We start from the raw sequence: 16,170 nt of genomic DNA, 5'->3' as shown, positions 1-16,170 counted from the left end.
AACTTACACTTTTAGGTATTCCTGAATCCCTGTGGCCTGTCACCGGTTCCTACTTGAGAACCAAGCACATAACACTTGGGAGTGGGGGTTCTGGGGGTGACTTGATTTGTAATAGACCCTTCAGGCAAGCTCAGTCTCTTTTACTTTCACCAGATTTATCCTGATATTCTGTAATTATCATGACGTTAATTGAAAGGTGTTTTGTTAGAAGGAAAGAGAAGTAAATAAGGACAGTAGAGAAAACACAACGGTTCTAAGACATTTGCAGTATTTTTAATAGTTCATCTCATCTTAATGCTCAATTCATTTACACCTGTTCCTCTCCGGTTTGTATATTTTAACAGATCTGTGCCTTTATACATTTCTGATAAGCCACAGAGAATTGCAGGCTCTCATATCCAAACTCCTTGTCTAGAAGACCTGAATCCAATCATTGTTCTACCACTTTCTAGCCGTGGGCTCCTGAACAATGCACTCATCACACAGTTATTGAGCGCTTTTTCCTGCCAGGCATTGGACAAAGAACCGTAGAGGCAGAGATGAGCAAAAAGGGGACGCAGAGACTTTATAGAGCTTTCTGTTTTTTGAGCATAATGATGACATTAATCAGTTATGATCACACAAATGACAGACGACAATGAAGCATCAATACAATGAAGAAAATGATTTAACCTTTCTGAGCCCTGGTTTTCATATCTATAAAATGGTAATAAATAGTTCATAAAATTGAGATTATCAAATAAGATAAATATTATATATAAGGCAATATAAAGTATTAAGATTTTAGTGTAGTTTCTTCACATTTGTTTACATTTAATTCTACATCTTGTAGGACATACGATGAGATAAAGTTCTTACATTAAAATGCTTTGTTACTCAGATGATAGCCAAATTCTGGTTTTGGTGGATGTAATGATTCAAAGTAAATTATGTTAACTGAGGAATGTAACCATTAGTATCAGTTTAACAGCAAGAATTAGATCCTTTGATAACTTGGGGATAAGATCAAGCCAAGCTCAGTGTGGGAAGAACTCAGTCTTGAGTAGATGCCAATCAGAAACTTGAATGGGAAATTTAGTTTTTGTCCATATTCTTGCATTGATTTTTTTTTTTCCCTCTCCTTTCTTGTTTCTCTGGCAGCTTATTCTCTCCAGTTGGGAAGGAGGCTACAACTTACAGTGTCAGGATCTAACCAGTGCAGGGGAAGCCGACATCCGGGTGAGTCAACTGTCTGTAACCATTTGCCACTGCAAAGGAGAGAAGGCTTGCTTTCTCCTTGCAGGTGGGAGATGGAGGCTGGGGTAGCTGAGAAAGGGCCTGCTGCCGACCTCTAGGAAATACTCACCTGGGGCGCAGACCCACTGAATCCCGGCGCATCCACGCAGGGCATCCCTTTGCAAAGTGGACTGACTGAAGGTGACCACTGTCCTGTTACAGAAGAGGCTCCAGGATGTAGCTGAGTGGAAAAAGGCAACCCGCAGGCCGTGCTTGTAGTACAGTGCCGTTTGCGCAAGAAATGATATGAGTGTGTACTTGCGGATGTTTTTAAAAAGAAACAGTGGCAGAATAAACCAATAAGCTAACAAAATGGTTTTTGGTGGGTAGGGGGGCGGGAACAAGGCAGAGGGGAAAGGAATGGAGCCTGGGCTGCTCTGAATGTACCCTGTCTTATATCTGATTTCAGAGCCATTAGGTGTTTTTATGTTATTATAAAACAAATTAAATTTGAAAAGAATGCAAGGCAGTCTCCCCCCAAAATCTTGGAAATAAACTAAAATTAATACACGCATATATTGTTGACCTAACCACCAAAAGATTTATGTCAAGTGACTTTAAAACACAGAGTTTTGCCTGCACATCCCTAGTGAGGGGCATTTAACAGCCTTCAGCAGTTCGAGAGCCTGCTATTATTAATAAAAATATTGGTATTGCTTTTTGTGAGATGCTTATAGGTACACTTAGGATAAAGTACATAATGTAATATTACAACTAATTTGAAACAAGAAAAATTTAAAAGTTAAACTAAAACTCAGTTATTACAGATTCAAATTGGAAATATCAGAATTAACATTATTCTTTCTTTTTTCTTTTTTAGAGTAACTGCACCTGCAGCATATGGAGGTTCCCAGGCTAGGGGTCCAATTAGAGCTGCAGCTGCTGGCCTACACCACAGCCACAGCAAAGCGGGATCCGAGCCACATGCGACCTACAGCACAGCTCACGGCAACGCCGGATCCTTAACCCACTGAGTGAGGGCAGGGATTGAACCTGCATCCTCACGGATACTAGTCAGATTTGCTTCCGCTTGCCACGACGGGAACTCCTTAACTTTATTATAACAAGTGTGTTTTTTAGCTCTGTCTACAGAAAAGGCCTGGTTAGAATCTGACAACCCAGCAGTGAGTACCCAGATGGCTCTCTCTATATACAATTCACCAGAAGGGCTTAGGGCTCCAGGAGATCTGGCTGACTCCTAGTTTGGGGTGGGAAGAAGCCTGGATGTGACGGAGGAAGCCCAGAAGCTGTCCAAGACCACTAGGGTCCTGGCAGGAAAATCTGAAAGCCACCTTGAAGGGACTCCCACAGCAGGGGGACAGTGCGAGCATCAAAAGGAAGCTGACATCAAATTTATTTTAAAAAACATGAGTTTAAAATACTTTAAAACATCATTGCTACCTTTTGAAGGTTGTTAGAACACCATCTCATTCTAGAAAAAGAAAATTAAAGGGAAACATTTATCTTACCTCTCCTATGTAAGTTTCCAAATAGTTAAAGATGAAGTCTTCTCTTTAGAAGAAAAAAATGCCCAAGTATGAAGAGAATTTGAAAATCACCATTTTGCAACTTGTGGTGAAATAATGGATCCAGACAGCAGCATCTGTAAATGATAAAACTACTGGGTGAAAGTGGAACGGAAACTTCGTAATGACTGGATTAGGTCGTTAACACTCAAGCTCACTGTTCATCTGCGTATCAGTAGCACAGCCAAAAATTAGGTACTTCTTGATGTGATTCTATCGGAAGTACATGGAACCGTGTATGAAGTCTGCTTGACCGTTGAACTACCTCAGTTTGACTCATGCAGGTCCACTCATATGCAGAATGTTTTCAGTACTAAACACTACTGTGTCATACAGCCCGTGGGGATTGTGCTGTGGGAGGGCCGACTGTAAGTTACGCGGATTTTCAGCTGTGCATCAGGTCAGCACCCTTGCCTTGTTCAGGGTCCAACTATATTCTTGTAAACAACCCTAGGAAGAAACAGTCATCCAAATCCATGATATTAGGAGTTCTGTACATCTGGTCTAGTTTAAGAAATAAAAAGGGGAGCGAGGAAAGGGAACTGATACTGATGAGAAGAAACTTAGGAACCACAGCAAACAAATGGAAGCTGGATGCTGTTTGGATTGTGATTTAAGCAAACCAACTATAAAAAGATATTTTGAGAAAATCAGATGGATTCGAACATGGACTGGGCTATTAGATATTAAAGTATCGTTAATTTTATTAGATAGCATATAGTGTTTTGGTGGTTATGTTAAAGTCTCCCTAGCTAAAAGAAGTTGTTATAGATAAGACAGTTTATGTTGCACTCCCCCCAAATGGTGGGAAATAGAATTGATTCCACAACTGGAATCGTATTGAAAATTTTAAAGTTCAGTGATAACCCGAGTGTTTGTATTACTTACTCTTCCTGTGAATATTTGAAGATTTCCATGATAAAAAACATGGACTACTGATAAAAGACAATAGAATCCTTTTTTTTTTTTTTTTCCTTTAATCTTTTTATGGCCAGACCTTGCTACCTATGGAAGTTCCCCAGCTGGAGGTTGAATCAGAGCTGCAGCTACCGGCCTATGCCACAGCCACAGCAACACCAGATCTAAGCTGCATCTGCAACCTAAACCACAGCTTGCAGGGACGCTGGATCCTTAACCCACTGGGCAAGACCAGGAATTGAACCCACATCCTCACAGAGACAACATTAGGTCCTTAACCCATTGAGCCACAACAGGAATCCCAGAAACCTTTTAATTCAGAATTGAAGATGTGCATTTTTAAACATCTTCAAAGCCGTAATATGAAAAGTAAGATACATGGATTTCTCTACAGCCATTTCATTTCTAATATCGCAGACTGGTACAATTTGGGATACCATACAGTTCTCTGAAAGTCACTGTTGTGTGTATTTATGGTTTAATTTTTTTTTTTTTTTTTTTTTGCTTTTTAGGGCCACACCTGTGGCATATGGTGGTTCCCAGGCTAAGGGGTCAAATTCGGAGCTACAGCTGCTGGCCCACACCACAGCCACAGCAACATAGGATCCTTAACCCAGTGAGCGAGGCCAGGGATCTAACCCGACACCTCGTGGTTCCTAGTCGGATTCATTTCTGCTGTGCCACAATGGGAACTCCCTGGTTTAATATTTTTGAAGATTAATTACTCCCCAAACATTAAGATAGATGCCACCACACCTTTTTTATGATTGTCGTCTTGGGAACTAAATAGTAGCATGAAACTCTGATTTCAGAACTCCTCTTATACAGAATGTTAGTGCTGAGAGCACAGGGCCTTTCATGAAAGTGCCCTCTGGGATGGGACTGGGAGGCGGGAAGGTGGCTGTGACCTACTGCCTGGGTGGTGGCCGGGGGGAAAGAGTCACACAAGGTAGGGGCTTCTCTGGGGTGGCCTGATGTTTAAGGGACAAAATGTGAACATTAAAGGAATAGAGAAAAATTAAAACAGTGTGACAGTAGCAGTGATCTCTAGTGACCTGCTGAGCGCTGGACCCTGGGCAGAGGCCAAGGGGAAGGTCTCGGCCTGAGTGGGAGAGTTGTTACGCTGACCACACACGCCGTCCTGGTTGCTGGCAGTGGAGGCACGAAGCGATTGCGGACCAGCGGAAGGAACTTTTCTTTTGTCTTTTAGGGCCACACCCGAGGCGTGTGGAGGTTCCCAGGGTAGACGTCTAATCAGAGCTTTAGCTGCCGGCCTTCGCCACAGCCACAGCAGCACCAGGTCCGAGCTGCATCTTCAGCCTACACCACAGCTCACAGCAATGCTGGATCCTTAACCCACTGAGCGAGGCCAGGGGTCAAACCTGCATTCTCATGGATACTAGTCAGATTCATTTCTGCTGAGCCACAACGGGACCTCTGGAAGGAACAGTTGATTCAGCCTGAGGAAAGCAAGGAGTCTTGGTTCCGGAGCAGGGTGGCATCTGAGAGGGCTGTGACCAGGCCGATGGGTTCTGTGGCAGATGTGGGGGGGCGGGGGGCGCTGGTCACAGGGGGAGAGCGCCAGGCATTGGGGGCGGGGCTCCAGGGGACGATGTGACCCCTTGACCGCACGGGACGCCCGGGCTGTGCTTGGAGGAGGGGAGTGGACTTGGCCACCCTCCCCGGCCCGGGAAGATCCCGCATCAACCAAGGAATCCCAGGCGTGGTCCTGTGGGTCAGAGCAGGGCCCTGGTCAGGTGGTGCGTTTTGGGAAGCTCGACGGCTGGGCCGCGGGGAACACGGGGAAGCTGGAGGCAAAGATGCCGGTGAAGACGCTCCTCGGCTGGTTTGGGAGCCAGGCGGGCTGGTGAAGCCCATACGGGGCATCGTCACGGCTCACCTTGGCTTCGTCCTGTTTTACATCTCCTAGGTGGCCAGGGTGCTGTGGTGGTACTACTTCTCCAAATTAATAGAGTTCCTGGACACGATTTTCTTTGTGTTGCGGAAAAAAACCAGTCAGATTACCTTCCTTCACGTCTACCACCATGCTTCGATGTTTAACATCTGGTGGTGTGTGCTGAACTGGATCCCCTGCGGACAGAGTAAGTAACTGCGTCCGTCTTGGAGCTCCAGGTACCGGGTCTCCCGTACTGAGCCGTGCCACTCGGCTCAGGAGAGGGACGGGGGCCTGGCCCTGCCTGCCTGTCACTCGGGGAAGCCCACGCTTGGTTTTTGGTCTTAGAGCCTGGCAGAATCTTTGAGTATTATGTTAAATTTTGGAAGTGTTTTCTCTCCATGCACCAAATGTCCTATGGCCAGAAGCATGTCCCCCAGCTGGAGCTTACCTGGGGCTGTAGAAATAAATATACCCTTAGCTGTGATAAGATTGAGTCCTGTCAACTTTTGGGGCTGCTTTTTCCATTCAGATAAATTAGTCATGTCGTTATGACGCACCAGAGCCATGGCTTTCAATTTTTTTTTTTTTTGCTGAGAACTCAGTAAGAAATATATTTTATATCATAACCCAGTGCATATGAATGCATTTTACCTGAGACAAAAATTTCATGAAAGACTATTTAGCCTGGCTTTGTGTGCTGCACTTTGAAAAAAATTCTACTTCGTTTTTTTTCAAAAAGCTGATAACTCTCATCTCATTGATGTCACGATTGACTAATAGTTAAGACTTAAGTTTGAGAAACACTGAGCTAGAGAAAACAGTACTTCAGTATTTGATATTTATTGTCCTGTATCCAAGAATCTAAGAGTGTCCTAATGAAAAATCAGAATGAGTAAAACTTGAGTCAAAATGATTTTCTCCTAGAATTTAAGATCTTGTAGAGATGATATTAAAAACAACAACAACGAAAACCCCAGGGGTCCTTGGAATATATCAGTGACTATTGGAGATGCAATATTTAAACTCTGCTGTGGGCAGAAAGAGAAGCTTTCACGTCTCTCCTAGACTGACAGACTCTGGGTTGCGCTTAGTTATTAAGACTATACGAGACTTACACTATGATCAGAAAATAGACCTGCAACACCAGAGGACAGTTGTCAAGGTGAAGTATTTTGATTTTCAACGGTTTCATTAACAAATCACAGAAGCATCTAAAAGTCAGTCTTAATAATCACTGTGTAAGGACATTTCATCCATAGGAATTCTGCATGTGGCAATTTCTGTTCAATCTAGAATATTATAAAAATGATAAGCAGCAGTTCTTATATTTTTTATCAATTGCTGGAAATGAAAACTCAGGTTGGTAAAGAAATGCTGTTAATATCGGGCTGCCTGGTACTCTGAAACTCTGGTTGTGTTTGCATATAAATTCACCGCCTTGACGAGTTACTCCAGCCAGTGTTGACGGATTGGTGGTGCAGTTCCTCTTGCGGTTCCTAACCCGTCGATTTTCATTGATCTGTCAGGATCACAACTCTGGGATCGGGAGTCCAGGCAGGAGAATTTAAATTCGTTAACCAACACATGTGCAGTGCCTTCTAGTTTATATAGTGCTACCTCACTTAATCCCATCTCAACCTTAACAGGTAATTATTTTACCCGTTTTCCAGATGAGGAGATTCAAAGTAACACATCCAAGGGATCAGAGCACTGCCTGTCTCCTCTCCCACAGGGTCGCAGCTCATAGACCAGCCGCCTGGGTCCAAGCTGACACACAGCCTTCTCTCAGAACACTGAGCCCTTTACTTTATTGATTTGTGTGATGCTTCCAGCAGCCAGTTCTGTCTCCGTCTCTGGTACCTCACCTCCTGCAGCTCAATCCTTTTGACCCTTAGTTGACCCAGCGTAGAACGTGGCCCTGGATGCCTGGTTTCCTGCAACATGATTCACTCACGTCGATGGCAGAACACTTCCTGAAGGTGATAGCAGGGGACAGCAGAGCGCTAGGCACAGCTCAGCACAGCAGTACCCTAAAACTCCTAGACCTTCCTGGTCCTAGGAGTCCATGAGGTGACCCAGCTCCTGGCAAGGTCCCCAGACCCACCTGTCCTCAGCCTGCCGGACCTTCCCCAGCATTTCCTGTTCCAGGTCCCTTCCAGGTAGATTTACTTTGTTTTGAAGAGCAATTACATTTTCCTCGACTCCGTAGCCCTCTGTCCAGCCATGTACTGAAGGCTCGCTCTTTTTTTTTTTTTTAATATATAATGATTTTGATTTTTTTGAAGTCTCTCTTTCTACTGTCAGAATGGCTCATCAGAGATTTCGCTAAGCAAACACACTTTCTCAAAGGAATTCTGCCACAGGTGTTAAGCTAACAGTTTTATCCCCGGTTAGCTGATGGTAATGACAGTAGAGCCTTTGCAAGTTACAGGGGTTACCTGTTTGGTTGGCACTCTGACTGAAAAACAACCCCGGTGGAGTCCCTCTATCCAGGGGACTTGGGCCAAATCCTGGAGTAATGGCAGGAGAAGAGGGCGACTTGATCAGTGGGGATTTGTTAGGGCCGTGCTGTTATTTGGCTTCAGTTATGTACAGGAAGACTATTACCCGACAAAGAACGAGCAGTCCTCCTTTCGAGAAGAGTAATTTTGTGTACTGTGCTTTTCCAGGTTTCTTTGGACCCACACTGAACAGCTTTATCCACATTCTCATGTACTCCTACTACGGCCTCTCTGTGTTTCCGTCCATGCACAAGTATCTGTGGTGGAAGAGGTACCTCACGCAGGCCCAGCTGGTACGTCGCCCCGTGGGCTCTCTTGTCTGTGGGCAGCCCCTGCCTGTTCTCAGCCCGGCCCCCGGGGGCAGAGCTTTGCTGTGTGTGTGAGATGAGGCTGCCCGTCTTCTCCAAAAGCGGACTTTTAAGAGTGACATCTTGTGTGGCAAAACACCCTTTGTGTGTGTATCCTTGGTGTAGCTTATTCCATGCTCTGAAATGCAGGTGAATACTTGGAAAGCATTTTTATCTGCCAGATTCCAACTGCAGTTTTTCCAGGAGAAAATAATGGCCAATTTATGCACATCCTCCTGTAATTTCAGACAATTTCTGGATAAGACAGTGGGCCGCTTCAGCCTTGCCTTATTTCATTCCTGCAAAGTGTAGGGCCTGCGGGTGGTTGATTTCTGATCGCATCCACGCAGAGCCGTCTGGGGCCGGCCCGGCCCTCAGCCCGCCCTCCCGCCCTCCCGCCCGCAGGTGCAGTTCGTGCTCACCATCACCCACACCCTGAGCGCCGTCGTGAGACCCTGCGGCTTCCCCTTCGGCTGTCTCATCTTCCAGTCCTCGTACATGCTGACGCTGGTCATCCTGTTCTTAAACTTCTACGTTCAGGTAAGTCAAAGAGAAACATTCAAGGGTGAAAGAGCACGGACTGTGCACTTCCGCACTGTGTACTTTACCCGTTAAAACACTCTTGGAGCACGTGATGTTGATAAATTTGGACAACAGAGGGGCGCCAAGTGAAAGGTGGAGCTTGCCTTCCTCACTCTCCCCACGCCTTCCTCCTCAGAGGATAACCACTCGTAGCAGTCTGGTGGGCATTTTTTTTATGATTATCATCATTGTCATCTTCTCATCTCATTTAATTATCTTCTTTTTTTATAACTTGATTTTATCACATTTATAGTTGTACAGTGTTCATCACAACCCAATTTTATCGCAAACCCCCTGCCCACCTGTCTCATTTGGAAACCGTAAATGTTTCAACATCCATGAGTTGGTGTCTGTTCTGCAAAGAAGTTCGTTGTGTCCTTGTTTTTAGATTCCGCACGTAAGCGATAGCATATGATGTTGGTGTCTCACTGTCTAACACCACTTGGCATGATAATTCCTAGGTTCAGCCATGTTGCTTTAAATGCCAGTATTTCTTTACTTTTCGTGGCTCAGTAATACCCCATTGTGCATATGTATCACATCTTCTTGATCCACTCCTCTGTCGATGGACATTTAGGTTGTTTCCATGTCTTGGCTATTGTATTTAGTGCTGCAGTGAACATTGGAGTACATGTGTCTTTTTGAGTCATGGTTTTCTCTGGATGGATGCCCAGGAATGGGATTGCTGGATCAAATAGTAATTCTATTTCTAGTTTTCTGAGGAATCTGCATGTTTTCCACAGTGGTTGCACCAATTTACATTCCCACCAACAGTGTAATAGGGTTCTCTTTTCTCCACACCCTCTCCATCATTTATTGTTTGTAGACTTTTTGATTGGCCATTCTGGCCTGTAAAAGGTGGTACCTTATAATGGTTTTGATTTGCCTTTCTCTAATAATTAGTGATGTCGAACAACTTTTCATGTGTTTTTTGGCCATCTGTATTGTCTTCTTTGGAGAATTATCCATTTAGAACCTATACCCATTTTTTAATGGGGTTTTTTTGGTATTGAGCTGTAGAAGGTGTTTATAAATTTTGGAGATTAGTCCCTTGTCAGTCGCTTCATTTCCACATATTTTCTCCCATTCTGTAGGTTGTCTTTTCATTCTGTTTAGGGTTCCTTTGCTAAGCAGAAACTTTTAAGTTTAATTAAGTCCCATTTGTTTATTTTTGTTTTTATTGTCATTACTCTAGGAGGTGGATCTGAGAAGATGTTGCTGTGGTTTATGTCAGAGGGTGTTTGGCCTATGTTCCTCTAAGAATTTTATAGTATCTGGTCTTATATTTAGGTCTTTAATCCATTTTGAGTTTATTCTTGTGTATGGTGTTAAGAAGCATTCTAATCTCATTCTCTTACATGTGGCTGTCCAGTTTTCCCAGAATCACTTATTGAATGGACTGTCTTTTCTCCACTGTATATTCTTGCCTCCTTTGTCATAGATTAGTTGACTGTAGGTGCGTGGGTTTAATTCTGGGCTTTCTATCCTGTTCCATTGATTTATATTTCTATCGTTGTGCCAGTACCATACTGTTTGGATGACTGTAGCTTCGTAGTATAGTCTGAAGTCAGGGATTCTGATTCCTCCAGTTCCATTTTTCTTTCTCAAGATGGCTTTGGCTAGTCTGGGTCTTTTGAGCTTCCAAACAGACTTTAAAATATTTTATTCTAGTTCTGTAATAATTTAATAGGGATTACCATGAATCTGTAGATTGCCTTGGGTAGTATAGTCATTTTGATAATATTGACTCTTCCAATGCAAGAGCATGTTATGTGTTTCCATCTGTTTGTGTCATCTTTGATTTCTTTCATCAGCCTCTTAGACTTTTCAGAGTCCAGGTCTTTTGTGTCTTTAGGTAGGTTATTCTTTTTGATGTGATGATAGATGGGATCATTTCCCTAATTTTTCTTTCTGATCTCGCGTTTGTATATAGAAATTCAGTTGACTTCGGTGTATTAATTGTGTATCCTGCAACTTTGCCAAATTCATTGATGACATCTAACAGTTTTCTGGTAGCGTCTTTAAGATTCTCTAGGTACGGTATCATGTCATCTGCAAATAGTGATAGTTTTACTTTTTCCTTTCCAATTTGGGTTCCTTTTATTTTTCTTCTCTGATTGCTGTGGTTAGGACTTCCAAAACTATGTTGAAGAGTAGTGGCGAGAGTGGACATCCTTGCCTTGTTCCTGATCTCAGTGGGAATTCTTTCAGCTCTTCACCATTGATGATGATGTTCACTGTGGGTTTGTCATTTATGGCCTTTGTTATGTTGAGGTAGGTTCCCTCTATGCCCACTTTCTGAAGGGTTTTTATCAGAAATGGGTGTTGGTTTTTGTCAAAGGCTTTTTCTGCATCTGTTGAGAGGATCATATGGTTTTTATTCCTCAGTTTGTTAATGTGGAGTATCACACTGATTGATTTGCGGGTATTGAAGAATCCTTGCATGCCCGGGGTAATTCCTACTTGATCATGATGTAGAATCCTTTTAATGTATTGTCGGATTCAGTTTGGTAGTATTTTGTTGAGGATTTTTGCATCTATGTTCATCAGTGATATTGGACTGTAATTTTCCTTTTTTGTGGTATCTTTGTCTGGTTTTGGTATCAGGGTGATGGTGGCCTCATAGAATGAGTTTGGGAAAGTTTCTTCCTCTGCAATTTTTTGGAATAGTTTCAGAAGGATAGGTGTTAGCTCTTCTCTAAAAAGTTTGATAAAATTTGCCTGTGAAGCCATCTGGTCCTGGACTTTTGTTTGTTGGAAGTTTTTTAATCAGTTTCAATTTCAGTACTTGTGATTGTTCCATTCATCTTTTCTATTTCATCTCGGTTTAGTCTTGGAAGATTGTACCTTTTTAAGAATTTGTCCATTTCTTCTAGGTTTTCCGTTTTATTGATGTATAGTTGCATATAGTAGTCTCTTATGATCCTTTGTATTTCTGTGATGCCCATTGTAGCTTCTCCTTTTTCATTTTAATTTTATGGATTTGAGTCCTCTCTTTTTCTCGATGAGTCTGGCTGAGGGTTTATCAATTTTGTTGATCTTTTCAAAGAACCAGCTTTTCATTTCATCAATCTTTTCTATGGTTTTCTTCATTTCTATTTCATTGATTTCTGCTCTGAACTTAATGATTTCTTTTCTTCTGCTGACTTTGGGTCTTGTCTTTTCCTGTCTCTCTAGCTGCTTTAGATGTAAAGTTAGGTTGTTTATTTGAGCTTTTTCCTGTTTCCTGAGGTAGGCTTGTATTGCTATAAACTTCCCTCTTGGGAGAACTGCTTTTGCTGCATCCCCTAGGTTTTGGAGTGTCTTTGTTGTCAGTTGCTTCTAGGTATTTTTTAATTTCCTCTGATTTCTTCAGTGTCCATTGGTTGTTTAGTAGCATGTTGTGTAGTCTCCACATGTTTGTGCTTTTTGCAGTTTTTTTCTTGTTGTCTATTTCCAGCTGTATAGCATTGTAGTCGGAAAAAATGGTTGATGTGATTTCGATTTTCTTAAATTTACCATGGCTTGATTTGTGGCCCAGAGTGTTATCAATCCCAGAGAATGTTCCATGTGCACTTGAGCAGAATGTGTGTTCTGCTGCTTGTGGATGGAATGTCCTATAAATATCTATTAAATCCATCTGGCCTAATGCTTCATTTAGGGCTTGTGTTTCCTTGTTGATTTCCTGTCTGGATAATCCGTCCATTGCTGAAAGTGTGGTGTTAAAGTCCTCTACTATTATTGTGTTATTGTCAATTTCTCCTTTTAAGGTTGTTTGTAGTTGCCTTATTTATTGAGGTGATCCTATGTATTTACAATTGTTCTGTCTTCTTCTTTGATTGATCCTTTGGTCACTGCATAATGTCCTTCCTTCTCTCTTACTCTTTAAGGTCTGTTTTGTCTGATATGAGTATTGCTACTCCAGCTTTCTTTTGATTCCCGTTTCCATGGAGTATTTTCTTCTATCCTCTCACTTTCAATGTATGCATGTCCCTAGAAGTGAAGTGGGGCTCTTGAAGACAGCATATATATGGATCTTGTTTTTATATCCATTCAGCCAGTCTGTGTCTTTTGGTTGGGGCATTTAGTCCATTAACATTTAAGGTGATTGTTGATATGTATGTTCTTATTGCCATTTTATTAACTGTTTTGGATTTGTTTTTGTTGCTCTTTTTTCTTCCCTTCTTCTCTCCTCCTCTTGTGGTTTGATGACCATCTTCAGAGTTGTATTTGAGTTGATTTTTCTTATTTGTGTATCTATTGCAGATTTTTGGTTTGCAGTTACCCTAAAGTTTTGATGTAAGTCTATTTACATACGAGATTGTTTTAAGCTGTTGGTCTCTTAATTGCAAGTGCATCTCCAGTGTCCTGCATTTGTACCCTCCTCTTCTCACGATTCCTGATTTTGATAGCATAACTGTGCATGGATGATTTCCCACTTTTACTGTATATATGCCCTTACCAGTGGGCCTTGTCACTTGCGGTATTTTTGTTTCTAGTAGTGGCCTTTTCTGCCTAGAGAAGTTCCTTTAATATTTGTTGTAACACCGGTTTAGTAGTGCTGAATTTTCTTAGCTTGTGCTTATCTGTAAGGCTTTTGCTTTCTCCTTCAAATCTGAATGAGAGCCTTGCTGGGTAGAGTAATCTTGGTTGGAGGCTTTTTCCTTTCATCACTTTAAGTATATTGTGCCACTCCCTTCTGGCCTGCAGGGTTTCTGCTGAAAAATCTGCTGATAACATACGAGGGAATTCCGATAAGGTTATTCTTTCTTTTGCCTAGCGGCTTTCCATATTTTCTCTTTGTGTCTTTAATTTTGGTCAGTTTGATTAATATGTGTCTCAGGGTGTTCCTCCTTGGGTTTATTTTATATGGTGCTCATTGTGCTTCCTGGATTTGAGAGAGTGGTTCCTTTCCCATGTTAGAGAAGTTTTTGGCTATTACCTCTTTAAACATTTTTTTTTCTCTCTTCTCCTTTGGCACACCTATAATACGAATGTTGGCGTGTTTAGTGTTGTTTCAGAGTTCTCCGAGACTCTCTTCATTTCTTTTCAATCTTTTTTCTCCTTTCTGTTCTGGATCAGTGATTTCCACTAGTCCTCCTCCACCTAGCTTACTCTCTCTGTTTCCTGTATTCTGCTGTTGGCTGCTTCTAATGAATTTGTCATTGCAGTTACTGTATTTTGCATCTCTCCTTACTTAAGTTTGTTTTTTGTTTGTTTTTGTCTTTTGTCCTTTTAGGGCCGCACCCATGGCATATGGAGGTTCCAGGCTAGCGGTCGAATTGGAGCTGTTGCTGCCAGCCTGTTCCAGAGCCACAGCAACGCCAGATTCTTAACCCACTGAGCGAGACCAGGGATCTAACCTGCAACCTCATGGTTCCTAGTCAGATTTGTTTCTGCTGTGCCATGACAGGAAGTCCTCTGCTTGTTTAAAATCTTGGATTTCTTTGCTTGGTGTTTGCTGTAAATTATCAATCTTTGACTTGAGTTTATTTCCAATGTCTTGCATCATTTTTCAACATCAGTCTAAAGTCTTTTTCCTGGAGGCTGATAATCTTCAGATCACTTAGCTGTTTTTCTGGGGAGTTTTCTTTCTCCCTTATCTGAGTTATAGTTCTCTGCCTTTTTTTTTTTTATAGGTTTTTGGTGTGGTCACCTTTTTTGCAGACAATAAAGTTGTAGCCTCTCTTATGTCAGATGTCTGCTGCCATTGTGGCTGACATCAGTACGGGGGCTTGCTGATGGGGGGGTTGCCTGCCTACTGGTAGGTAGGGCTGATTCCTATCCCTTTGGTGGGTGGGACTTTGTCTCTGGTTGAAATTAGAGGCAGCTGTGTGGCTGGGGGGGTCTGTAGGCAGCCTGTTTACTGATGGGTGGGGCTGTGGTCCCATCTGGATTATTGTTTGGCCTGGGGCTCCTCAGCACTGATGGGTAGGGCCAGATTTTCCCAAAATGGGCCACCTCTAGAGGAACACATGCTGATGAACATTCCTGAGAGCTTTGCCTCCAGTGTCTTCCCCCACGACAAGCCACAGTCACCCCCCGTTTTCCCACAAGATCCTCTAAGAATTGCGGTCAGGTCTGACTCAGATTCCTATGGAGCCTCTGCGTTGCCCTGGGACCCAGTGCACATGAAAGTCTGTGTGTGCCTTTCTAGAATGGGATCTCTGTTTACCCCAGTCCTGTGGAGCTCCTGCACACAAGCCCCACTGGCCTTCGATGCCAGATGCTCCAGGGGCTCTTTCTCCCAATGCCAGATCCCCAGGCATGGGGGCCTGATGTGGGGCTCAGAACTCTCACTGCTGTAGGTGAGTCTCTGTGATAGGTATTTTCCAGTCTGTGGGCTTCCCACCTGGCAGATAGGGGGTTGTTTATATTGTGTAATCGCCCCTCCTACCTCTTGATGTGGCCTCTTTTGTCTTCTAGAGCAAGATGTCTTTTTGAAAGTTTCCATTGCATTAGGTGGAAGGTTGTTTAGCATTTGGTTGTAATTTTGTTGCTTTTCCTGGTGGGCATTTTCTTAAACACCTTTCAGCGCCTGCATATAAAGTTTTATCAGAGGAGCCGGATCAAGATGGTGGAGGAGTGAGACATGGTGCTCGCCTTCTCCCAGGAACACATCAGAATGGCCCTCTGCATTTAAGACTCGCACAGAACACCTGCTGAACCTCCAAAAAGGACAGGAAACCCTCCACATATCTGGGTGGTACAAAAGGGGGGACAAAAGAGGAAGAGAGAGAGAAAGGAATCAGGATGGGCCCAGCACTCCTGAGAGGGAGCTGTTAAGAGGAAAGGAACCCACCCCCTGGGAAGCCACCTAACTGACAGGGAGAGCAACTGAGATGGCGAGACCTCAAGGCCTCAGGGACAAGTGCAGCAGCCGTGGCAGAGCAGAGAGAGTCGCCAGAGCATCAGTACAGCCTGAGACACCCGGGAGCGGGCTGGACGCTGAAACGCAGGCTCCAGGGAGAGCGTGTCAGCCGGGGGAGACAGCCTGGGGGGCTAGAGAGTAGTGTGTCAAGGGTTGGGGAGCAGAGCGCCCCCGCCGAGAGAACCCAGGAGGAGATCTGGGCCTGTGGGAGAGGCGAGGCGCCATGGTCGTGGTGGCCCCCATAGAGGTATGTTTCTCTGCACTCTCTCAGAGG

General features: G+C 43.5%; 1 protein-coding gene across 1 annotated transcript in view; it reads left to right on the top strand.

Moving 5' to 3' along the window:
* Window positions 1-16,170, top strand: part of ELOVL2 (ELOVL fatty acid elongase 2) — a 78,833-nt gene that overhangs the window by 51,131 nt on the left and 11,532 nt on the right. The window contains exons 5-8 of the mRNA XM_021100179.2: window positions 1,141-1,218; window positions 5,650-5,821; window positions 8,286-8,410; window positions 8,870-9,004. Of these exons, the coding sequence (XP_020955838.2) occupies window positions 1,141-1,218; window positions 5,650-5,821; window positions 8,286-8,410; window positions 8,870-9,004 (510 nt within the window). The remainder of the gene's footprint in view (window positions 1-1,140; window positions 1,219-5,649; window positions 5,822-8,285; window positions 8,411-8,869; window positions 9,005-16,170) is intronic.

Source organism: Sus scrofa, chromosome 7 (assembly GCF_054392235.1).
Source record: "Sus scrofa isolate SSC_HxYL_T2T_F1_AM1 chromosome 7, Sscrofa_HxYL_maternal_Yorkshire_Landrace_v2.0, whole genome shotgun sequence".
Classification (NCBI taxonomy): Eukaryota; Metazoa; Chordata; class Mammalia; order Artiodactyla; family Suidae; genus Sus; species Sus scrofa.
This window is presented reverse-complemented; position numbering and strand designations above follow the sequence as displayed.